The 27047-nt window shown below is 37.8% G+C and overlaps 1 protein-coding gene across 1 annotated transcript in view; it reads right to left on the minus strand.

Annotated features, from left to right (window-relative positions):
* LOC127660590 (CUB and sushi domain-containing protein 1-like) overlaps window positions 1-27047 on the minus strand; it is a 524643-nt gene that overhangs the window by 79515 nt on the left and 418081 nt on the right. Inside the window, exons 40-47 of the mRNA XM_052150909.1 lie at window positions 21116-21325; window positions 20078-20266; window positions 18579-18756; window positions 18020-18165; window positions 14201-14281; window positions 13981-14094; window positions 5199-5387; window positions 3694-3840 (exon numbers count right to left, since the gene is read on the minus strand). Of these exons, the coding sequence (XP_052006869.1) occupies window positions 3694-3840; window positions 5199-5387; window positions 13981-14094; window positions 14201-14281; window positions 18020-18165; window positions 18579-18756; window positions 20078-20266; window positions 21116-21325 (1254 nt within the window). The remainder of the gene's footprint in view (window positions 1-3693; window positions 3841-5198; window positions 5388-13980; window positions 14095-14200; window positions 14282-18019; window positions 18166-18578; window positions 18757-20077; window positions 20267-21115; window positions 21326-27047) is intronic.

A 27047-nucleotide genomic window follows, 5' to 3' on the forward strand; every position in this document is an offset into this window, starting at 1 on the left:
CCCCTGGATCAGACAGAGTTAAGTGCCTTGCTCAAGGGCCCAACAGTGGCATCTTGATGGTGCTGGGGTTTGAACCCCCGACCTTCTTGTCAGTAACCCTGAGCCTCAACCACTGAGCCACCACTGTGAAAGTGAATCATTTATGTTAAATAGTTAATTTACATGGACCATTACAAACCATTAAAAGTTCCCATTGCTTAATAGAAGGGCATTTTTTGTTTTAACCCTTGTGCATCAATAAAGAATAGTTACTCAGAGGTCCTTAGAGGACAAAACACTGCCACACACAAACACACACACACACATTTCTCAATACACATATTCAAAACACACTCCATACCACGTCCATACCAACAGACCCACACAATTTTAGTGGCACACTTTATTCAATTGTCCTGCAGTGTTCTATAATATAGCAAACCGAAAATAGGAAAAAAGTATGTATTTGCTCCATAGGCGAAACATGAGAAAAATGACGCCATCTGATGGAAAATATTAAAATGTTTAATTTTGAAGCCAGGGCTCTGGAATGAAAGCAGAATATCATAGAATTCATGATTTTATGCTTTAATGGCACTGGGATCAAATATTGCAGTTTTAATGGGTTTCAATGGGGACATTTTTAACCTGAAGGTCCTGAGTTTAATAATTCTGTGTACACAGTATATTATAGATGTATTATAGGAACTGAGGTGTATTCCCCCAAAAATACACACCTTTGTCAAAATTTATGCCATTGGCATTAACACAGCCAAAATGATCGAAAAAACTAAAATTAAAAAGACAAAAGTGTCCCAAAGGTCGCACAAGCATTAAGCAATTCATCTCATGAACTGTCCGAAAGAACCAATTAACTTAAATTATTTTCTTCCCCAGCACTACACATGAAAGAGAGGATGGTTTAGATGATAAGTGTGATTACCCCTCGACTTTATTGCTGCATTTGCAATATAATATGACAACCTTGGCACTACAGTGCTAATTATTAGAATATGGAGCTTGTTACTGGAAAAGCTACACTACTGTGAACTACTATCACGCTACTATAAAATGTAGTTCAGTTTAGTAGCATCTCTACTTTAGGGGGGTTTCACACTTGGTTCGACTGCCTGTTCCGAACCAGAGTTCGATTGCTCCCCCCTCCCCCCATGCCCCCGATGGACTGTGTTCGCATTATATATTTGTATCCGAACCGCGGTACGCTTGCGTCATCAAGCTGCAGCTGGTGCGTAATCGTGTTGCTTGATAACCGCGAAATGAAAAGGCGTCAAAATTCAATGAATAAACTTGCTTGGTTCACATTTGTTCTTCTTTTTTTTAACGTTTGGTTTTGTTTTCAACATCAAGATACAGAAACACATATGCGTCTGTCTGCCGCAAAAATACTGAAATCGTTCAAAAGACAGCGGGCTGTCCGCCGAAGACAATTTTTGCGAAGGCAAGCAGAAATCATCTCTCTGCTTGCAGTGCGTAGTGCGTCAATCCCGCTTTCGTCAAGGTAAGTGTATACACACACACACGCACACGCGCACGCATCGAAAGTAAACTCTTTCCGCTCATTTTGAAAGTGACGCGTGTGAGACTGACGACCACATTATACGTCATCAATAGCGGTTCACTTCCGCGGTTTGGTTCGATTGCGTTCATATCAGCAGCGAACCGTACTGGAGTTCACATGAACCGTACCCCAGACCACCTTTTTAAGCGGACCCGAGTACGGTTCGCGGGTGCGCACCCGAGTTCGGAAGACAGCGTTCACATCATCCAAACGAACCGAACTCTGACGTCATTCGAACCGGGGTGCGCACCAAAAGTGCTAGTGTGAAAGCCCCCTTAGTTAACTACAGCCAAACACTGCTTTTATGTGTTTTTTAACCCAGTCTCAAAGAATGAACTTTACTGAACTCTACATTTTTGCAAACCAAGTTTTACATGTATCAAATTCTACGCTTCGTCGCAATTTCCTGGTGAAATGAACAATTGCTACAACAACTGTGCGTTTTAATCACTTTCACACAAATTACAACTGCAACAGCGGTTTAAGACTTTATAAACACTTGTTTTTTGCTCTATTACTCACACCCTGCAATATTATGATATCAAAACACTTTTACTCTAATGCATCATTTGAAAAATTATCCATTTTACACTTGTATTACAGACTCACCTACATTTATATATGTATTCCAGCATGATTTACTTCCCCGGTAGCCCACCTGACAGATTGATAAACTTTGGACTCAGAAACCCAGCCTTGAGCCCAGCCAAGGTAGTTTGAAAGTGAAAGTGAAGGGAACATGCCATAGAAGCCAAATTATGTGGTTGCTTCAGTAAATGTGTTTTTCATGTCGAATTTGCTTTTAGAACTCTATCAGTTAGTTTTAGATGTTTGTTTAGGGTAAGGATGCCTCAATTGTTCACCTCTCATTTATGTTTTAAGATACTATTGGTTAGGTTTAGGTTAAAATGTTAGGTTAAGGAGGTACGTTTTACTCATAAAAACATCCATCTAATAGTCACTTTGAAAACCTCACCTGATTACACCATAATTTCATTCGTTTTTGGCATACCCCACTGGACATTTCACTGGGAAACTACAGCCAAATATGTACTGAAGCACGTAATTTTGGTTTGCAAAAATGTTGCTAACGTCACGTAAATTTCATGAAATCAGGCTGGTGATTTTGGATCCTTTTTGAAGCTTGAAATCATCAGCCTCCATTCATTGTAATGGCATGGAAAAGAGTGACCAGACCCTTATTCAGATTGTCTTCTTTTGTTTTCCCAAAAAATACAAATAATAATAATATTGGTTTGGAACGATATATGGTTGAGTAAATAATGATATCATTTTCATTTTAGGGTGAAATCATCTAGAATCCAGAAACAAGATTGACGCTCTGAGGGTTTTGAAAACCAGTTCTCTGAGTGATGCGATGTTTCTCTTTCTGTCTACTCTTGACAAAATTCAATAAACAGGAAATATGTGGCGGCACAGGAAAAATAGGCCTGCATAGGGCACGACGTGTCAGAAAGATCAACTGAAATGAACGGAGTGTGCAAGACACAGTGACAGAGAGGCAGAGAAAGCAAATAGGCTGAAGATATGGCGAGTAATCATGGCCACTGGGCTGGCGGGCCATACATCATGTTTGCCCATTGTTAGAAATGTCGGTTTTTCAGCAAAATACATTACAGGATCTTTGACCTCTATTATAGCAGACTTGTCAATGGCTCCATGAGGTATTATGAAGGTAGGAAATGTCTGGTCGTATCCTAATAAGGGCTAACTTAGAAAAGTCTGACTTCCTCTCACTTATTGACCCAGTTGGACTCAAAGAAACAGCTTTGAAGGGCTGACAGTTGGGTATTAATCCACTCTGACAGTATTACTCCATCCAGAGTGAACTCATTCATTTTCTGTAAAGAGTACAGCAATATTTTTGTACACTGGGATAGTATGTAAACACTTTTACTTTCAGTACGTACAAATCTTCAAGTGTATGTTTCATTGTTTATCCAAATGTACTGTATGTGTGCTAGGACCACACTTTACATTACATATGAATACCTATGAAAACCTGATATCACATTGAACAACCAACGGCAAAGGGCAAATTACAAAGAATTGTAAATGCGCAATAAGATGTCAAGGTTGTAAATATGATATAAATGAAGCTATGATTTACAAACCTGTGTAACGTATTTTGAAGCCTTTCTTGCTAGTGGCATGATCGCTTGACCATCTGAGGTAAAGCTGGTTTGTTTTGCTAGTGAAGTTGAGTTGTGTGGAGTGATTCCCACTCAAAGCCACCAACAACGGACTCTGTCCAGATGGCCCTGGTAAATAAAACATCACAAACACAACAAATAAAGATAAATATTTCAAACCACGAATCTGTTGGGCAAAACAACAAGGCACAAGAACTGAAAAGTTTCTATGAAGGTTAAAGGAATAGTTCGCCCATCCAAAAAAAGAAAAATCTTTTGTTATTTACTCACTCTTATGTTGTGCCAAACATGTATGCTTTTTCTTTTCTGTTAAATAATATTCTGAAAAAAACAGTTCATGATAACTTTGTCTCATATGCTCCAAAAATGTCCTAATAAAATTATAAAAGCACCATAAAAGTAGTTCACACAACTCGTGTGCCATACTGTATATTCTGGGTTCTCTGAAGTCATATGATAGCTTTGTTTGAGGAAAATACAGAAATCCATGCCTTTATCCTGTCATTATCTTCCCCTTCGCAGAAGCTCTAAATTTAATTTACAAATGCATTCAAAGTAATAAATGGCACCTTGACGTGTCATGTTTTTTATAATTGATGCTAAAATGTCATTGGTTCTCGTGAATAATGTAAGAACACAACATGCCATTTTCATTATAGTGGATAAAGAATGAGATTTGACACTTGCGGTGGAGGTGAAGATTATTAGTATTCCTCAAACAAAGCTATCGAATGGTTTCAGAAGATTTGGAAATGGAAGTGGAGGATAGTAGTAGTAGAAGTAGTGGTATTAGACAACATTTATGATACTTTTAAGGTGCTTTTTTATCCTTTTTGTGGCTAGATTAATTCTCTGGAAAAGAGCTGCATAACAGCTTATTTTATCCCCTTTTCTCCCAATTTGGAATGCCCAATTCCTACTACTTCGTAGGTCCTCATGGTGGCGCAGTTACTCACCTCAATCCGGGTGGTGGAGGACAAGTCTCAGTTGCCTCCACTACTGAGACAGTCAATCTGCACATCTTATCACGTGGCTCATTGTGTATGACACCGTGGATATACCCAGCATGCTACTCTCTGCGATCCATGCACAATTTACCACGTGTTGAGAGCGAGAACCACTTATCGCAACCACGAGGAGGTTACCCCATGTGACTCTACCCTCTCTTGCAACCGGGCCAATTTGGTTGATTAGGAGACCTGGCTGGAGTCACTCAGCACACCCTGGATTCGAATTCGCGACTCCAGGGGTGGTAGTCAGTGTCAATACTCGTTGAGCTACCCAGGCCCCCTGCATACATTTTCTTACAAATTTTCCATTTGTACCCCAAGTAAAAAAGATAACAGGACACGTGTTTGGAATGACATGAGGGTGAATATATACAGAAAAGATGGAATTTTAATTTCTGGCTGAATTATTCTATTAAGAAGGAATAAAAGGTGTAAAGGAGACTAAATAATGTCTACCATCAAAGATTTCCAGCTCATCAAACTGCTTCTCACTCTGGAACATCTCTACGTAAATGGCAATAGTGAAAGTCGGCAGCACTCTGATGATCCAAGAGCAGGTCTGAGAGTTCGGGTAATTTTTCGGGAAGCCTGGACTCAGGATTACACCAGAGGAGATGGACCTCTCCTCATTGGCAGGACATTGGGCTGTTAAGTAGACAAAGCAATTGCAGGAATTTGCACTTTTATTTGGTGTTTTTCAACGATGGACCAAGAAGTTACACAGATTTCTAACAAATTTCAAATGCATTTCTTAATTTTTTTGTAACACAAAATTCACATTAAGCTGTCTTGGAAATGTATCACCTTTATTACTTATTTTTGATCATTTCCAAATGCCGCTTATGTTCAGATTTGATTGCTTTACCCTTGTCCCAAACGCAGACATTTGATCTTAAAATGTGAAAATAAATCAGAATTATAGCCTATTAGTGCATTTTTTTTTAAAACTATGCTCTTCTAAACAAAGAGTGGTAAAGCATTAACCAATTTAATATTAAGTCCTGAAAATTCCCATAGCAGTTGTCATTTCCAGCACATCTCAATTTCGGTTTTGTGTTTAGTAGAATTCTGTGGTGGAAATTAAGCTAATTGAAATAAAATTTTAATGTTTTTATTTTCCCCCTTTTCTCCCCAATTTGGCATGCCCAATTCCCAATGCACTCTAAGTACTTGTGGTGGCATAGTGTCTCGACTCGACCCAGGTGGCAGAGGATGAATCTCAGTTGCCTCCACATCTGAGACTTCAATCTGTGCATCTTATCACATGGCTTGTTGAGCACGTTACTGCGGAGACATAGTGCACGTGGAGGCTTCATGCTATTCTCCGCATAATGAACGCACAACTCACCACGCGCCCCACTGAGAGCGAACCACATTACGAGGAGGTTACCCCATGTGACTCTACCCTCCCTAGCAACCGGGCCATTTTGGGTTACTCAGCACGCCCTGGATTCGATCTTGCGACTCCACGGGTGATAGTCAGCATCAATACTCGCTGAGCTATCCTGGCCCCCTGACATTTTTAATGTTTTTGAAATAAAATCAACTCCTTTCACAATATGTATTATTATTATTTAATTTTTTTTGAATTTGGCAAAATATTCTGCACACATTAACACCTTTTCTTTGTTTTCTACAAACATTTATGAAGGCCTATTAAAAATGTGCTGTATAATGTACATACAATATAATCACCTATTCCTATAACAATCAGAATACAAATGATTAACTTTTATTAACCCTGTTTCCCAAATAAATAAAAACAGTATTAAAAACATACAAATATTACAACTGACTTTCAGGTTGTCATTTCCACCACGGTTAACAATCTTGCCACTAAAACGTTTTATCAGTTACCTACAGTGTCAGTGAAGAAATTATGAAACATATATGGGATGCGATGTGTGAAGAAAAAAATAAAAATCTAGATAATAATATCCAATACATCATTTCCAATAAAGCTGTTATTTTGTTGAATTATGCACAAAAATATGAAAATATTGAATTGTGTGCATTTAGGATACATAAAAGCTTTAGCAAAACAACAAATAAAAAAAAAAACTGAATTCTCCTGTTAAGCATGTATATACACTTTAAAATAATTAGATAAACTAGTGAAACTATGTAAAAAGGTGTTTTTAAGGTCCATAGGGCCAAAAGTGCCCATACTTGAAGAAACATCCTATTACTGCAATACAACCCAGTTACCCATCTAACAAAGCACAAGATACAAGCTCTAAGATGTTCCAGAAGAGACTTTAAAGTTGAAAAAGTTATTATTATTTTTTTTTACATGCAGTGTTTCTCTTGTTTTCAGTTCTGGTGAGTCTTGGTTTAAGAAAGCATCAAAGTCAAAGCTTTTTGTTAGTCTGCCTTGTGGGCAAGAAGGAAGAATGAAACAAAACCAGGAGAACTATCACTTCTTCGTGGCACTGTACAGAAACTACAGGCAAACGAAATGCTCAAATTTACAACTGAAACCACAACTGAGGAGATCTGGAAGACTTTACTTGATCCCAAGACAGCTGTCATCTACTGTCTATTTGTAAACGTACAACACAATGCTGCCTCTGGAACATTAAGTGCCATTTCGATATGTTCATGTTTTGTATTTTTCAAGCTTTTATTGCAGGCATCACACTAATGATTCTGCATCTTCATTATTTTAGATCAATCGTTGATGCCAGCTGAAACTCAATAAAAAACAAAATAAAAACTTGAGTTTACTAGAAGTAACCTATGAGATTTTAAGTAATCTTAACCTTTAATAAATGTAATGAATTTCAACTTTACATGAGATCATTTGTAAGTAATTAAAACCAAACCAAAGTTATTTTTTCAATATCATGATTCCAGAACACTTGATCGATAAAAATCGAATGTAAACATTTATATTTGCATATATTACTTCTCTTCTGCTGTTTTTTCTTCCCTCCTTAGGATGTTTACTTTAAACTAGACTCGGGCCAAAATCATGATTGCATTACATGATGTATGTTGTTAGCCATAGTGTGTTTAGTGTTTACCCCTTAAGCTTTCATTCAGTCCAATGCCAAAACAATGGAATTTTTTTTTTTTTTTTTTTTACATTTGGCCATGCTAAATAAAAAGTTTTAAATCAAAAGGATTATCTCCCAGAAGGTTTATAAATAAATAAAATAGCAGGTAGAATTCAATGAAGCTGTCAGCGGAGGACATGTGAGGCGTCTATTGCTCAAACTAGAGACTCTGATGTACTTATCCTCTTGTTTAGTTGCACATCTGGTCTTCCACATCTCTTTCTGTCCTTGTTAGAGCTAGTTGTGCTTTGTCTTTGAAGACTGTAGTGTACATCATTGTGTGAAATCTTCAGTTTTTTTGGCAATTTCAAGCATTGTATAGTCTTCATTCCTCATAACAATGATTGACTGATGAGTTTCTAGAGAAAGCTGTTTCTATTTTGCCATTTTGTTACCTAATATTGACCTTAAGACATGACAGTCTTTTGCATACTGTGACAACTCAAAAACAAACACAAACACAACGTTAAGCTTCATTTAACAAATCAAATAGCTTTAAACTGTGTTTGATATAATGGCAAGAGATTTTCTAGTACCAGATTAGTAATTTAGCATGACTACTCAAGGATAAGGTGATGAAGAGATGGCTGCTGGAAAATTGTATCAATGTAGGTTTGATCAAAAATGACTTTTTTCAAATAATGAAAGTTAGATTTTACTATACTATACTCCTGACTATACTTTGTGATCAGCTGAATGCCACTTTGGTGAATTAAAGAACCAATTTCCTTCCGAAACAGCAAAATCTGTACATTATTCCAAACATTTGGCCACCAGTGTATATATATATATATATATATATATATATATATATATATATATATATATATATATATATACTCACCTAAAGGATTATTAGGAACACCATACTAATACTGTGTTTGACCCCTTTCGCCTTCAGAACTGCCTTAATTCTACGTGGCATTGATTCAACAAGGTGCTGAAAGCATTCTTTAGAAATGTTGGCCCATATTGATAGGATAGCATCTTGCAGTTGATGGAGATTTGTGGGATGCACATCCAGGGCACGAAGCTCCGTTCCACCACATCCCAAAGATGCTCTATTGGATTGAGATCTGGTGACTGTGGGGGCCATTTTAGTACAGTGAACTCATTGTCATGTTCAAGAAACCAATTTGAAATGATTCGAGCTTTGTGACATGGTGCATTATCCTGCTGGAAGTAGCCATCAGAGGATGGGTACATGGTGGCCATAAAGGGATGGACATGGTCAGAAACAATGCTCAGGTAGGCCGTGGCATTTAAACGATGCCCTATTGGCACTAAGGGGCCTAAAGTGTGCCAAGAAAACATCCCCCACACCATTACACCACCACCACCAGCCTGCACAGTGGTAACAAGGCATGATGGATCCATGTTCTCATTCTGTTTATGCCAAATTCTGACTCGACCATCTGAATGTCTCAACAGAAATTGAGACTCATCAGACCAGGCAACATTTTTCCAGTCTTCAACTGTCCAATTTTGGTGAGCTCTTGCAAATTGTAGCCTCTTTTTCCTATTTGTAGTGGAGATGAGTGGTACCTGGCGGGGTCTTCTGCTGTTGTAGCCCATCCGCCTCAAGGTTGTGCGTGTTGTGGCTTCACAAATGCTTTGCTGCATACCTCGGTTGTAACGAGTGGTTATTTCAGGCAAAGTTGCTCTTCTATCAGCTTGAATCAGTCGGCCCATTCTCCTCTGACCTCTAGCATCAACAAGGCATTTTCGCCCACAGGACTGCCGCATACTGGATGTTTTTCCCTTTTCACACCATTCTTTGTAAACCCTAGAAATGGTTGTGCGTGAAAATCCCAGTAACTGAGCAGATTGTGAAATACTCAGACCGGCCCGTCTGGCACCAATAACCATGCCATGCTCAAAATTGCTTAAATCACCTTTCTTTCCCATTCTGACATTCAGTTTGGAGTTCAGGAGATTGTTTAGACCAGGACCACACCCCTAAATGCATTGAAGCAACTGCAATGTGATTGGTTGATTAGATAATTGCATTAATGAGAAATTGAACAGGTGTTCCTAATAATCCTTTAGGTGAGTGTATATTCATTTATATATTTACAAGAAAAAGAAAGAAAGAAAGAAAGAAAGAAAGAAAGAAAGAAAGAAAGAAAGAAAGAAAGAAAGAAAAAAGAAAGTGTGAGAGAGCAATTGTGATTATCTGCAGTAATAACTGAAACTGAATAGACTGTGAACAAGTATCTATGTATTTATTTACTCTATTTATTTATTTATTATGATCATTCTAATTAATTTCTTTGTTATGATCATTCTAATTAATTTCTTTGTTTATTTTGGCAATATTTTATTTATTTTAATGAAAATGGCATGTTTCTATTGATTGTCAAGTTTGACATGAAAAACGGCAGCTCAAGTGCATTTGTTTTGTTTTGGCTAGATTTCTGGTGTCGTTTGAACTTCTGTTTCCCAAAAGATCAAGCTCAATAGCTTTCGGTCTTTTGTCAAAGGTACCAGAAGCTTCTCAGGCAAAGTTTCGCACCTATGACCAATGACAGACATGATCTGCCTGCTTTCCAGCATTGCCCCTGACAGCATTTGAACTGCGGTGCTTCTCAGGGAATAGTCTGTGTCTCTTTTGTATAACCCATCTACCTCACTGATATGCAGAAGCATGTTTCTGAGATTGTTCACACCCATTGAATCTCTCTTGTCAAGCTTCAGTGGGATTCTCAGTGGATGATGGTAGAAGGATCTGGCATTAGGTGGACATTTTGTGATGTACTTTTTAAAATTTTAAACTGGACAAAGTGGGTCACTTGGATTGGAAAACATGAATCAGAGGGCTTTTTGTGGTTTTTCATTTCTGCATGGTGAGACAGGCAAATATAATTAAGACCATCTTCGTCTTCTTTAATGACAAACTAATGTTTTCTTCACTCTCAATTTCCTTCTCACCCTCTTATTCCAGGTTCAGCTGAATGTCAATCCAGACTTTGCAAAACCGGCCCTGCTTTTGTGACTGGTGACAGATATGGGATAATGAATGCTTTCCATTTCAGCAGTGGAGATGGGAGGATAATGAGAAGTGACAACTTTCCCAGCCTTGCAAAAAAATGTAAGGGCCGGCCCTGAATAAATCATTGAATGACTTGAATTCTGATTGCCCAATGATGTTGTACTTGGGAATATAATGGATCAGCCCAGCTCTTAGCGAGAGAAAACAGAATATTCTATGCCCGTAGCGCTTCTGACAGTGGCATAGAAAGCCCGCAGCTGGGTTTTTAGAGCATTTGCCCCCTTTCTCTTTACCACTGCCACAGATGTATTTTTGGCGTTAAGCCAATCGTTAAACACATTTTCTGCCCAAGCTGTGATTTTTCAGTGTTTTATTTGTGTTTTTCGCCCTCAAGCCAGTCTAGCTGTTCATCGCTGATTGGTTTGTCATTTGCTGTTGTTGTCTGCCTTTGATGTTCTCTTTCGTTTGAGACATCTGGACTGTTGCCCATTTCCGATGCCGCCCAGTTGCTAAAATTCTCATACTCTCCATAATGAAAAGTTATTTGTGCAAAAAATTAAATGTCTGTCATTTTGATCATTGTCTGATTTTTGTGCTAAGGTGGACTGTAGTTTTTCAGGGGCCGGTTGCACTAGCTATGCGTAAGTTACAACTTGGCCTAGTTGTGGCGTAATTGGACACTTAGTCACAATTTACGCACTACTAAATATTTAAGCCTTGCACCATTAAACTTTGGTAGATGAAACCTAACTAATAAACTAAATATTTTAGAATGTTAGAATAAAACAGCAGACTGATTTATTGACATCACTGTGGTCAAGTTTTGCATGAAAAACTTAAATTCTTTAAACATACTGTATATGATGTTAATATTTACACCCGTTTATATTTATGAGAGAATATTATGTAAAAAATAAGTAATTCTTAGTGGCTCTTCAGCATGAAACCGATCTAATGGTGCACTTTCCGTGGTGCGTCGCCCGGAGTCAAGTTTCAACACCTACAAAATATATAGTATATTAAAATAAACACAGCTATGTTCAAACAGGCAGAAAAACCCACAAATCTGCCAATTGAGCCAATCAGACTCAAATCCGTTTAGGTTTTTGTAGTCTGAACAGGGCAAAAACAAATTTTTAAAAAGAAATGTTTAAACCACATTCGTAGGTGGTTTGGAATCCGATTAAAATCAGATTTTTCTTAATGCGTCTCAGTTTGAATGGTCAGATCAGATTTCATGTGTATTTTCCGTCATTCGGTGTGTGCGATGGGTTTTTCGGTCAGGTGTTGCGATGAAGACGTACTGCATTCCAAATGGCATAAACGATGCCTTCACAGGACATTTCAAAGAAAAACAATAACGATGGCCACGCTGTAGGATCGTTACAAGAGAATTCTCAATAAAAATTACTTAAAAAATGAGTTCAGAATGACCATTTACTACACCTTTCAGCCCTCCAAAATTGGAAAGTGAAGTATGAGAATCTCCTGATTGGAATGTACCAAGATGCCGTATACTATATACTGTATGTTACAGGGCAGCAAAGCAGTGCAAATCTCTTTTAAAATTATACAGACATTGGCTTTACTCACCCAAAGAGATGCGCTAAGGTGCGGTAACACACACTGGCTATGAGCCACCACAGCGTAATGATGCTGAATGTCTCAATACGAGACGCTTGAGCATTTTGAGCGCTTTAATACAGGACGGGGGTCCTCTTTAAAAGTTTTGCTGTCCGACACTTTTATACATCAATATGGAACATAAAGCCTTCAATACGGGACATTTTGCTATCTGTTTAAATAACAGAACATCTGGCAAAAATGGGACAGTTGTAAACCCTAGCAGCAATAAACATTGCAAGTGAAACCTCTCCCATTTTTAAGCCATTTTCTGTGAAGAATGTGTTAATATTTGGATGCCTTCATGAAAAACATCAATTGATAAACACTTACGCAAGTATGTAACCACGTATTCAGGATTGGGGTGGGGGACCAATTGTAATAATTTAATAATAAACCATGGAAAACCCCATATCAGCAGATCACTGTTATGAATATTGGGGGATCGGTTGTCCCGGTCCTGCACTCACATTCGCAAGTTTCCAGTTACTATGACAACTAATGAAGATGTGCTAGCAATAGCAAATGCAGTCTGAAAAGTTTTAAGGCCGTTTCCAGTTCACAGTGGATGGAGTTACCTGCAGTGATGCCGAAATTAGAAAACAAGTGATCGATAGAATGTACTGTCGCTTGTCACGGCTGGTTAGGACAAAAACCATAGAAACTATATCTTTTATTGCATGTCATTTGCCATCAGATTTGGACACGGTGTGACTGTGGCTGCCTTTAGCCTCCTCTATGGTTCTGTTTGATTTCCAAGTACTCCATTTAAAAACCAAAATAATGTTGTGCATAGAAATGCATCTATTCCATGAACCAACAAAACACAAATGGACACCTGAGCTGCAGTAGTGAAGCACGAAGGCTGGATACATGCAGTACACCTTTTATTTCTGGTAAGTGAACGAAAGTCAACAAGTTAAGTCAGTGTATTTCTTTACGCACTCTAAAAGTGACTTTATATATGGCCCCCATTATAATGAATGAAGCAGCGCAAGTAACAAGCTTGCAGTGTGAACAGCTTTATTCATTATAGTAGGAGCGATCAAATAGTTCCAACCTTTTGCTGTGGAAATAAGTGTAAGCATCTAAACTAAGATACACTTTTATCGCTTCTCTTGTGTAGATGAACTCATAATAGTATATATCTTGATAAGTCACTTCAGGTAAAGGTTTGATGTCCTTTGAGAACAGTTGTTGACTCAAAGTCATATTTAAAGGGTCTGGAAATGATACTTCAATGTTTACTTTCAGTTAATGCACATATATAGTGTACATATTGTTCTGTTCTAGTTAGACTCAAAAAGCATGCACTAGTAGTGTTTTTTTTTGCAGTTTTAGGTTATTAAAATGCCACTTCTAGAAATGCTTCATGACGAGACATGTCCAGTAGCACTGCAAATCCTTTGTTGTTGTTTGTGTCTTTGAAAAGGTTTATACCAGTGCATTTAGAGCCTGGTCAAGTTGGGCTCCGGGTGGCTAGTTATTAAGATTCTGAAAGATTCTTTTATTTTTTACCTAAAATAAGTTATGATAAAAAGCCAATTCCAAAATCTTGACTTACCTTCACACACTGGTGGCGGGCCCTCAAACTGCAGGTGAGAGTTCAGTTTACACGTCAGCTCATCATCGCCAATCAATGTGAATCCAGGAAAGCAGCGATACCTCACAACGTCACCTGTAAAAAAGAGTGAGAGAAAAACAAATGAGTCTTATTGCCCTCAAACCTGATTTTTTTATCATGTCTTTGTCATTCTTGCACAAAGAAGTGGTTCACTTCATACCGATTTCATAGTCCTGGTCTTCAACTAAAATCTCTGCTTGTTCAACCAAAGGGGGAGGTGGGCACTTCTTAAGCCGATAACCTGAAGATATGAAAAAAAATTTTTTTTGAAGTAAATCACATATTCACACCAGGTTTAGGCAAAGTTTTGATTTTTAAGAATAGGCTCTTCTTCAATTCATGAGCTTAAATCTGAATTCAATTGGCCACAGCCACAGGATGTTGAATTGGAATTACAGAATGAGGAATTTACTGGATTACAATTCAAAGAAATGTAATACAGTCACATAAAAGAGAAAAAACATTAGATTGACACAACTTCAAACTGGGAAAGAGCAGAACACATTTTAAGTGTTAACACTCTGGGGTCGACGGACTGGATTTTTTTGTCATTACAGCGGAAACAACATAAAATACTCCGTCATAAAGGGTCTACTTTTATTTGTGTACACTCACAATAACAACAAAACCTTGTGCTTTTGTAATATAAAGAAAATAAAAAGGGTGAGCTTTCAGCAGTATCTGTGTTCACGAGCATATTTCTGAAACACGTCACAAAAATGAACTGGAACTCCACGAATACTTATCACACAAACATGAAACATATGTCTAAAGAAAGCTTAAAATGTCTACTTTTAAATAAAACGATTCAAATTTAAAACAAATATTCTCCAACAATGCAATCTGTATGAAAGCAATGTACAGTTTCACCTGGCTCAGCTAATTATAGCTACACTCAAAAAAACATTTTTGCCAATTTTTAAGATTTATCCATTTAAATCTAATTGAACTGAAGAAAATGTAATTAATAAAACTTGTATTTTGTAAGATTTATACATTTTATTTTGTTAAAGATTAGGCAATTCAATTAGATGGAAATTTGTTATTCAATTTAAATGGATAAATCTTAAAAATTGGCAAAAATATTTTTTTCAGTGTAATATGATCACACCCACGGGCAGAGTGTGCTATTCATACGGTAATGTGCTGAGGCGATCAATGCAAATGGTACACGCCCCCCACTGTGTCTTAAAAACAACAAGTACGTTCACTTTTCTGCGTGTTTGAAAGACATCACGATACACAGGTGAGGAAACTCCTGGATAGTGACGAAGAGTTAACATTTTCCTCAGAAGAAGAGCAGGACTCCAATGAACGTTTGTATTTTGAAGAGAGACTTGATCCAGCCGAGGATACAATTTTGGATGAGTAAGTCATTTAGTTTTAATTAGTTGACATGCTATTTTATATAAACATGTTCATATTTTACTAGTGGGACTGTTTCCAGACGTGTCAGCCAGGATTCAGAGTATTGACATTTGAAATATAGGCAAGTTTTAGTTACATTTAAATGCTGTTTTGGCTAAAGCAGGTATTTAAATTGTATGCTGTATGATATAAATATGATATGTAATATGATATAAAAATAATATTAATGTTTAGATTATATATTAACTAGTGTTTATGCTGCCTCATTATCATCAACAAAGCGTGTGCTTGCAAATATGTGTTCAAATGTAAATGTGTCAAATGTGATGTAAATATGCCCATATTAGAAAATCTGCATATTATAATGATTTCTGAAGGATCAAGTGACACTGAAGACTGCAGTAATGATGCTGAAAATTCAGCTTTGATCACAAATTGCATTTTACAATATATTCAAATAGAAAACTGTTCTTTTAAATTGTAAAAAGAGTTCACAATATCACTGTTTTTACTGTATTTTGGATCAAATTAATGCAGCCTTGGTGAGCAGAAGAGACTTCTTTTAAACGGTAGTGTAGGTCTAAAATTAAGTAAAGTCTTTATGTAAAGAAAATGTATACTCAGATTACTTCTTTTAACTTAAAACTTGATCATCAAGTCTCCTCACATTCATTCTTTTTCTGTCACATTCCTCATTGATAGGCCCAGGGGAGGGGTCTTTGTCTCCTCTTCTCCTCGCATTTGACCTTTCTAACATTAAAAGTGATCTTGATGATGCCATCCCAGATGTGCATGACTGTCTTTCTTCAGCAGAACACAAATTAAGATTTTTAAAAGAAGATAGAGCTCTGTCAGGTCCTTATAATGCAAGTATACAGGTGCCAGCACTTTGATGGTCCAAAAATCATATTTAGGCAGGGAACGTGAATAATGAGAGAATTTAGAATGAAGAAAAACTATTCCTTTAAATTTAAGGAACATCCTGTTATTTGGATCCATTTTGAAGAATTAAATGGCAAATTAGAGCATTCTGGAAAATTAAGTGTTCTTCCTCCACGATCCATAAAATGAAATATGTTTAATATTAAATACAAATATATATATATATATATATATATATATATATATATATATATATATATATATATATTACAAATAATATAAAATACAAAATATCAACATCATTAATAATATGAAATATTTCTTTTGAATTTTATTCTATCTCTCTCTCTTTTTGTATATATATATATATTAGGGCTGCCGATTTAACGCTTTATTTCAGTACTATACATTTTATAAAAAATAACGCGTAAACAAAATTACGTAATTAATTGCAATGCACTCGGACCGTAATAAGGAAGATATGTAGTACCACCTGTTTACTTCAGAAGGCAGTAAGTAAAACTTCAGCTGTTTGGCAACACACAGTTTATACAGTGAACAAAACAACCCTTCAGCAGACAGCACAACACAAACATGCGTTACGTTCATGTGTTCAAAACATTTGATGGAGTGCAAATCCGAACTAAGGGAACATCTCAAGATGTGTTCTAAGTACTAAACTATATTTAACCTGACACAGAGACCTAAAAATTTTAGATTTATGACACAACGCACCCGAGACGCTAGTCAAGCATGTCTGACCCAGGTGTACATTGACGGGTCCTTAAACAAGCCCTCATAATAAATCTCCAACTGACTGACAAATTCACTTGTGAAATGGATTTCTGTGAACTGTATGCCAATGATTGACTTATGATCAATAATATGGTAGAAAACAATACATTGTATTCAAAAGCTGCTTTTTGTATTGTCTTATTAATGATGAACTCTTCTGCCACAAGAATGTAAAGCATTTTAACTATTTGAATGTGTGTATATATATATATATATATTATATATTGTTTTTAATATTTAAAGATATTATGTCTATGTATATAATGTCTATGTATAATTATGTCATCATTATATATTGAATTATTGTTATATGAGGGGCTTTCTCAGCAAATATTTGTGATTTCTTGCGATTAATTAATCGGGACACCATGTAATTAATTCGATTAAAAAGTTTCATCAATTGACAGCTCTAGTATGTATATGTGTATATATATATATATATATATATATATATATATATATACACACACACAGTATATACAGTATATATCACAACCCTAATTCACACACTTGACACACATGCAGAGAGTTTTACTTAAACATACAAAATTTAACAACATACAGTTCTGTGAATTGACATACTTTGAGTCAGAGTTCTCCCAAGGATAAAAGCAGTATATAAATCAGCCATCTATAACACGCAAACATGCCAGACTTCTTCTAGAATGAAAGTTGCAGGTTCAGATGAAAGACTTTCACACTCCCATTTTCCAATGCTGTTCAACACATGCCTGCATGCTGACACTAATATCAAACAGGCTGAAGAAGCTTCTATTTTCGGCTCATCTAATCTCCAGAAATAAAGTGATGTCATCAGAACGATGACATGCCTCCTTAGTGTATAAAAACCAGATGAATTCCATATTTCAAGCTGCACTTTACAGTATGCATTTCACTTTGGCGGCAACATTTTTCAGTTGGAGGAAAAACTAACCATGAAAATTGAGGACAAAGAATCCACTTGTGGAGAAGTCGCTGTGGAACTTGATAAGAACCTGATTGAATGTGCTGTAGGCTGATTCGAGGGCCGTGTTACCACTGAAAATCCCCAGCTGTGGGTAACTTTGCTCAGGACCATCCCTAGAAGAGGAAACACACAGTGAAATTACATTACAACCTGTGTTCCTTGCATTAAACAGGCATAGTAATGCTGTAATTTACTTTTGTAACTTCCTTTGTTATTACAGAACTTTAGCAAAACAAATGAAGATGTTTAAACTAAAGAATCATTGGGTGCATCTCAATGTCAAAGAACATGTCCAGGTCACATTCTTTTGTGACAATTTAATTTTGTACATATTTTAAATGTGACCTTGACATGTTTTTGTGGGATTCCCCCGTTGCTTTTAACACAAAGCTTACTGGTTAACACAGTGCTACTCGATCTGGGTAATGATCCATTTGAAGAACAACAACAATAGCAGCATTAGTATAGTTTCTCCAAGCATAAATAATTGTTTGCCAAATGGCTCGTTAAACTGAGTTCTGCTCACCAGACGGTGATGTAGTCTGTAACAGGCTCTGTTTGGAGGAGGGTGAAGTTGATGTAAACACCATGACCATGTGGAACGGTGATGAGCCAAATGCAGTCCTGAGAGTCTGGGTACTCATTTGGGTACTTGGGAGAGAAGATTGTGCCGTTTGGAGCCGTCACATTGTAGCCACAGGGAGCTGCATGGAGACGTAAACATTATTCAACCATGACTGCATTAGTAATCTATAATTCTGGAAGTAAGTTAGACACACCAGGAAACGCTACATAAACACAATGTTTAAGGATAAGTTCACCAAAATATTAGAGTAATTATTTAATCATCCTCATGGCATTCTAAAAACTGAATGCTGCTTGAAGATTCTTTCAAAATTCTCCTTTTGTGCTCCATAGGGGAACAAAATAAAGAAATAACCATACTGGCTGCAATGAAATGAGGTTGAGTAATTTATGACAATTTTCTTTTTTGTGGAACTATTCCACTAAAGACTACCTTGGCAGAGAGATGTTTTATTTGAGCTTTGTAGCTGATAAGTGAAAACTGAAGATGAGAAGATAACATGAGACTGGTAGTAAAAGAAGACACAGCTCCAAAGCTCATAACACGATAAAACACTTGAATACAATGCAGAAGTCTTTGCAGCTCATATTCTACAAACGGAAGACTGGGAGGAACAAGTTGAGCGACTGATCGATAAGAGACAGTTCGGCGTTCACAGTACACTACCCACGCTAATCATCAAGGCTACAATTTAGAACAGCTCCCAGAAGCATATGTCTCTACTGGTCGAGTTTAAAGTGTGTTTTAAAGATGGTTTTAAAACACAGTGGCTCTCATTGTACAAGTGATACAAAGTAGTAAAACTTGAAGTTAAAGAGCATACTTAAAAAGGCATTTGGGAGTGCAAAGGGCTGATAATACCTCTGTAAGTGTTGAAAAGTCAGAGAAATATTGATGATTTCTGTTTCAAAGTGAGGGCAAAGTGGGCTAAAAAAATAGGAGTACGCTAATCACAGTACACAAAATTATTTATTTTTTCTTTTCTTTTCTTTTTAGTTTCTTTTTTTTACATTCCCTTCCCTTTTTAATTTCAATGGGCAAAGTGGACTGAAAATAAGAGTATGCCAATCACAGTACACAATGTAAGAATAACAAAAAGTGATAGCAAATTTCTTTACATTTTCCTTTACCTTTTTATTTTCTTTCCAATCTTTCCATTTTCTTTATCCTTTAATGTTCCCTTTCAATTAATTACATTTTCTTTCCTTTATCCATTTTCCATTTCCTTTCCTATTTCCTTGCATGTCCCTTTAATTTGTTCCTTTTTCCTTTAATTTCCTTTCCTTATTACTTTGCTTTCCACTTTAATTCCATTTCCTCTTCTCCTCTCCTCTCCTATCCTCTCCTATCCTTTCCTTTCCTTTGCTGTTTTCCTTCTTTTTTTCTTTTCATTTTCCATTTTATTTCATTTCCTTTCATTTGCCTTCCTTTCACTTTACCTTCACAGCGAGGGAAAGGGTGGTTCCACTTCCTGTTGATTCCGTGCTGACATGTTAGCACAGGATGGCCAACCAACACATACCCAGGGAAGCATTCAAATGTTATGGATTGGCCTGCATTGAAATTGCTGTTGATGATGTAGCCATTGTAGAATGGATATGGGTCTTGGCAGTTTTGTAATTCATATGCTGAAAGAAAAAGTAGAATCAATATTGGTAAAAAGTTTATAAGGTAATTTGATAGAAAATAATATAGGGTCGAAACAACATGAGGGTGAGAAAACAAGCATAACATGTATAAAAGTTAATTTTATTGGCGTTTAAGGTGTACCACCATAAAGGCATACTGTCACCAATTTGGTGAGTATGCAGAGAGCTGGTAGATTATGAAATGAGCACATGAGAATCTCCCAGGCAACATTTCAAGTGCAGTGCTTATGATCAACAGCCTTCATAATCATATTCTTTCATCATTGTTTATGTATCAAAACATGGCATCAGTATTCCCCCTCCTTGAAGGGGAATCCACAGTAGAGTGAAACTGTTTGACCTACAAGTGAGGCGCCAGACAATGGCAAGTTATTTATATCAAGTGGAATCCAAGTGCACATGCAAAATCTTATTGATATGAAAATGCTTTCAAGACCCCAGCTGTCATAATGGAGTGCCCTCCAAGTGATCTAAAAGGAAGGGGATCTTTAGATTGTTCCAAAGATCCTGGTAAAAGGCTGTCACTCCCACATGAAGGACCAGTACAAAATCAAGGATGGCATGCATTCAAAAGAATAGAGAGCACAGTAAGCAAATGAAAGGCTTACATAGCCAGACTACATGTTCTATTGCAGCTTTAATTGGATAAAAATAATAAGCCACACAGACATAAAGAGCAGTCTGACTGACATGTTAAGTGTTAAATTGTTAAAATAGTAAAACAGTTGGTTTTACCATTTAGGGGTGGGGTTATCTTATATATTATACCATAATAATGTGTGTGTGTGTGTGGGGGGGGGGGAGGTAGAGGACAGTACGTCACCCCACCTTGGTAAGAGAGTTTGAAGCCTTGTCTGTTTTCTGAGTGGTCGCTGTAGAAGTGAATGATGGTTTCGTGAGTGCTGCTCAGCAGAGGAGGCGGAATTTGGCTCCCACTGAACTGACCAATCAGAGAGCTGCTGTGGTGCGGCCCATTGCGAACCTCTAAAAAATCATGGTTGTCCTCAGAGGTGAAGTTCAGAAATTGAATGTGGGCCCCTGTGGAGTGAGTGGTAACATGTTAGACTTTCAAAGTGTCAGGGTGCATGTGCATAAGTTACATAAGGAATATGTTAAAGTGACATTAACATTGACATTACATTAAACCTGCACTTTCAAGGGCTCTGAGCCACCGTTAATTGCTGAATCTCAAATAGCTTCTCACGCACATTCATGCTTACATTTGCAAAATAAATAAATAAACAGAGAAACTGTGTTAATTCTGTAATTAGCTACCTATGAAATGTGATAGTCCTCAAAAACTAGAAAATAATTAACATAATACAAACGATCATTCTCATTCATTCTTTCATTCATTGATTTAAATAAATGTATTTATATGCATGCAAATTAATGTATTATTATTATTTCTTTCTTTTAATATCATATTATTTATAATTAATTCTATTTTATAATTAAATCACATCAAGTGGGTTTTTCTACTCTCTTGGCTCTCAACGAAGGCGGTCGCATTTTCTCACCCTCTCCCTACCCTTATCTTCCCTGCTTTGCTCCTCTCGTCATATCTAGTCTACTGTCTTGTACTTGAGAGACTCTCTCAGCACTGCTCTTCAAACTAAGTCATCATGGATTTGATCAACTGGTCTCTCAACGCAATTGACACCATCTTCTCGACGAGAAGCTGGGTTCGGGGGAACCTGTCTGCCCTGACGGAACGTTCGCAGCTGGCTACACGATGGACGCATGGGAGAGGTGGCGGGTCGTGTGTCTGGCGGCTCTTTCCGTGGAGGACGTTGAAGATTTCTACCTATTCGGTACCATGATAACAGGTCTTCTGCTGATTGGATTAGGCATTGCCCTGGTTTATCGAGGAGTTAAGAAGACGGTGACAGCTGTCCAAAGCCTCACAAGGCTGCCCGTCATGATTGAAACAGTGGGCAGAGCTGTCTGCACTCAGACTGGGTCTATGAACCAAAATACGGATAACATCATGGAGAAGCTCACAGCTTTGCAAAGGCAAATGGATCGTTTCAGAGACCGAAATGGACCAGGAGAATAGCCGTGTAAATTAGAATGCGCTACTCTCCTTAAGACCAAACAATCCCAATCTTATCTGTTTCGCCACCCTCAACCAGCACTGGCCTTGGCCAAGGCCGCTGTTGGAACAACAACTCCCCGGAAGAGCACTGCAGTGAGCCACTCGCGTTCCTTCCCGACTCCCCAGACACCTGGTGATTGTTGACTATGTCTGGGACCTGATCAAGGTTGTCTCCATGGCAACTTGCTGTGTATCGCTATGACAACCCCTGCGGACTGAGGCACCTAGATTAGATGCTGGCATAGCGACTCTCCAGGCCTACACACACATGAACTCTTACACATATATACAGATATGCAATCATCCGCCCGATACCCTATCCCTCACCTTCGCGCTTTGTACCCCCAGTCTGACAGGCGGGTCTGTGACCAGCGCCGAACATGGCTGCAGGTCCGGATGGCTGCTTGCCTGTGCTGGGCCACCTCCACCCCCAATCCCTCCCCTGTTGCAAGTCTTGTTCATGTTGTAGAGTGTACTGATTATGTGCTAATGTTGCTGAGGTGTTTTTTTCCCTGTTCCCACACTGTACTTCTTAAGGAGCATAGTCTGGGGGCTGCCTTTTTTTTCTCCTCTCCTCTCCTCATGTCATGCTGTATTTCTTCTAATTCCCTGTCTTCCTGTCCTGTCTATCCCCTTGTCATATGTATGTTTGTATGGACAGGTCGATGGCCAATTTCACTGGTTTACTATGTGACAATAAAGGACTACTACTACTACTACTACTACTATTGTAATTCCTCTATATAGGTTGTATACATTGGAACTAAATGTTGTTTCTCCAAGACCATGGTGCAACACAGCACAATACGCAAGACTACATAAAGTGCAATACACAACAGTGTGAGAAGAGTGCAGGACAATATATACACAGAACAGAACAAAAGATACACAGGACAATAAATACACAGAACATGAGCTGTTACCTGTAAACTATTTAGTAGTGTAGCAGCAATAACTATAGCAACAATATTGGCAGCAAAAATGAGTTCCATAATAAAAAGTGACTGATGCAGCTTTGTAAAGTGCAGGTGTGCAATGTTTTTGAGTCATGCTGGGAAAGGTGTTTGACTTGACCAGGTGAGCATTGGGAGGCAACATGGTGTTGAGTAATCTGACTGCCTCAGGGAAGAAACTGTTGCAAAGTCTGCTGGTGGTGGCGGCACCGATGCTCCTGTATCCTCTGCCAGATGGCAGGAGGCTGAAGAGTCCATGAGAGGGGTGAGAGAGATCATCCGCAATAATGGTGGCTTTGTGGAGGCAGCATTTGTTGTATGTGGTGTCTATGGTGGATAGAGAGACTCCTATAATCTTTTCAGCTATTCTTACAATTCGCTGTAGGGTCTTGCGGTTGAAGGCTGTGTAGTTCCCATACCACTTGGTGAGACAGCTGGTCAGGACATACTCTATCGTCCCTCTGTAGAAGGTGGTGAAAATGGGAGGGGGAAGTCTGCAAGAAATGGAGGCGCAGCTGGGCCTTCTTGGCCAGGCAGGTGGTGTTGAGAGTCCAGGAGAGGTCCTCCATCATCATGTACACACCAAGAAACTTGGAGCTTTTGACTCTCTCCACAGTTGTTCCATTGATGTGCAGTGGTGAGTGGTCTGCTCCTGACTTCCTCCTGAAGTCAACAATCATCTCTTTAGTCTTATCAACAATAAGAGATAGATTGTTGTCTCTACACCATTCTGCAAGCTGATTCACCTTCTCTCTGTACGCTGACTCATTGTTGCTGATGAGGCCCACAACTGAGGATGTGATCTGAACATCCTGCATCAAGCTGCACAGTCATGAGATAGCAGGGTAAAGAGCAGTGGACTGAGCACACAGCCCTGGGGAGCAACGGTGTTCAGTGTGGTGGTGTTGCCGATCCTGACGGACTGGGGTCTTCCAGTCAAAAAGTCCAGAATCCAGTTGCAGGTGGTCAGACCCAGCAGATTCAGATTTGTTATAAGTTTTTGTGGGATGATTGTGTTGAATGCTGAACTTAAGTCCATGAACAGCATTCTTACATAGTTGTCCTTTTTGTCCAGATGGTCATCCTGAAGCACTCAGGGACAACTGCTTGGCTCAGGAAAATGTTGAAGATGTCTGTGAGGACATCTGCAAGTTGATCAGTACATTCCCTGAGCACCCGGCCAGGTATGTTGTCAGGACCTGCAGCTTTCTGGCATAACATCCATAATCTTGAACCATGGAAAGTTCTTCCTTTGGCACTGCTTTGTACAATGTGTATTTTAAAAGATTTTTTCTGTGCCCACAATGTTTACATTTTTGCCCAGAATCTGTACCACTGTGCGCTGTATACACAAACTGGCAACTTCGGCGAAACTCCGCTTTTGTCATTGACCAGTCCTCAATCCACAGTTGGCCTTGTTTGGCCGAAGAGTAAATGGCAGGCCAAAGGCCACTGGTTGTTGGCCCCGAGAAAGCACAGAGGAGGCACGATGAAGCCCCGGAAGTGACAGTGGGAACACAACTGGTGCTGGCACAAGCACGCCCTCATTTGGCCTGACTGTAGAAACGCAGCTGAGTCTGTATGAGTATTGTTTAATGAGTCTGCATCGAGTTTGTGTTATTTAATTGGCGCCATCACCCGGTGGCCATATGTAACATTGTGCTTTGTGCGGATTAACTAATGATGTCTGAATCCTATCACCTTGCATATGGGCTCGTTTGAAAGATAATCACCCTCTCTATGTTAATGGTATGTGATTTTTTATGTTCCGATTATTTTCCATTAAGTCATAAGTGGAAAAGTGGAGTATAAGCAATACAAACATAATTTATAGTAGACATATATTTACAGTAGCTATTACTCACTATATTTTGTCTGTGATTAAAAACAAATACACTGTATGTATTCTACTATTTTAGAGCTTTCCGACAACATGGACACATGGATGTTTTTACTGATTGCAATAATATGTATAGTGCAATTTTTATTTGATTAATTATCATAAAGGAACTCTTCTGATTTGCATGCAAATTTCAAAGCACTTGTACATTTGTGGTAATAATGCCTGCATGCACTGGAGAGTAGAGCCTCTAAGCATTCAAATGATAGCTATTTTGTGTTGGTCAAGACAGTAGTTATTAATATTTTGAATTTTATTTTCTTGGGGGCTTACAAACTTATAGGGTTAAACATATGTCCTTCCTGTTATTTAATTTAAACTTTCTTTCTTACTTCATTCATGTTATTTTATATACAATCCTTCCTCTTCATTTATTTAAACTCCCTACTTCTCATTTATTTAATCTTCTTTCCTTCCTTCTTTCCTCTATTTTATTTAACCTGTCTGCCTGATTGAATTTGGTAACCCCCCTTTTCACTTTAATGACAGTATGCACTCAAGCTGCCACAAACTCCACAAGTTTGAGGAAAACCTGATGATCCATGTTATCCAGCATGATTTGAGTATGCCAAGAAGCATCTTGTCTGCATCAAAGAAATCTGAACCTTTGTGTAAAAAAGTTAACATGGTCGATGTCACAAATTTTCTTAAATCTAATAAATTATTTCTTCTTCATTTCACGTCATAATTTTCTGTTTATTTTATATATATATATATATATATATATATATATATATATATATATATATATATATATTTAATTTTTTTATTTTTTTTTTTCAAATGTAATTGAAAAGGTAGGCCTATACATAAAAAAACAAAGCTTTTTTGTGGTCTTTTATACTCCGTTGTATGTGTACCATTAACTTCACAATCATCTTCAAACAATTATCCCATTACTGCCTCCAACAAGATGATTTGGCAATTAACTTAATAATAGTCAAAAAAAAAAAAAAATGAAGATCACTGAATGATATGGCAAAAAAGTATCAAAGAAGTGAGCCAGAATTGAGTTTCCTTGGAGATTTTAGTATTTTTTTAAAGATGAGCTTTATTGTCATTCTGATGTGGTGTGATCCCCAAACTGCACTTAACTCTACCTATTCAGACTGTCCTAAAAGCTGTAATAAGCATCGATAAAGCCATCTGTGCATCTTATTAAAATGATTGTACTCTGTTAACAGTGAAAGCTAATGCATTTTTGCTACAAAGCACAAACATGATCGTTCGAGCTCTGGCTTGTGCAACGTCTGCTTGATAAGGCAGAAAATTGCTTTTGTTACATTGTTTTCTTCCAAGTTAGAGGGGAGTGGAGAAAAAATAGTTGCGCTCGAGGATAAGTGTAATGACTTTTTTAAATGACCTGCAATTACCTTGTTAACATCTGGAATGGGTCTATTGTTCTCTGCTCATTTGAACCGTAGGGCGGGAGAGAGCAAATTGGGTACGGCTAAAAGAGTTTGGAATGGGTCTATTGTTCTCTGCTCATTTGAACCGTAGGGCGGGAGAGAGCAAATTGGGTACGGCTAAAAGAGTTTCAAAACTCTGAAGTCTCAAAGTATCAAAGTTGAGATAAAAGAAACAAAACACTAGAATGGCAGAAGCATCTAACAAAAAAGGAAGCAAGACCTTCTGTCTTTTGGTATTCAACGCAACATTGTTGTGGACCAATCTATCTGGGTAAATATCTGTTGGGTGAGCCTGTGATTCATTTGTTAAAGATTTGTATGTAAATTGTAGCATTCAATACCACGCAGCACTTACATACAAATGGGTTTATTGGGTTGAAAAATTGGTGATATCAACAGA

This window comes from Xyrauchen texanus, chromosome 20 (assembly GCF_025860055.1).
Source record: "Xyrauchen texanus isolate HMW12.3.18 chromosome 20, RBS_HiC_50CHRs, whole genome shotgun sequence".
In the NCBI taxonomy this organism is placed as follows: domain Eukaryota; kingdom Metazoa; phylum Chordata; class Actinopteri; order Cypriniformes; family Catostomidae; genus Xyrauchen; species Xyrauchen texanus.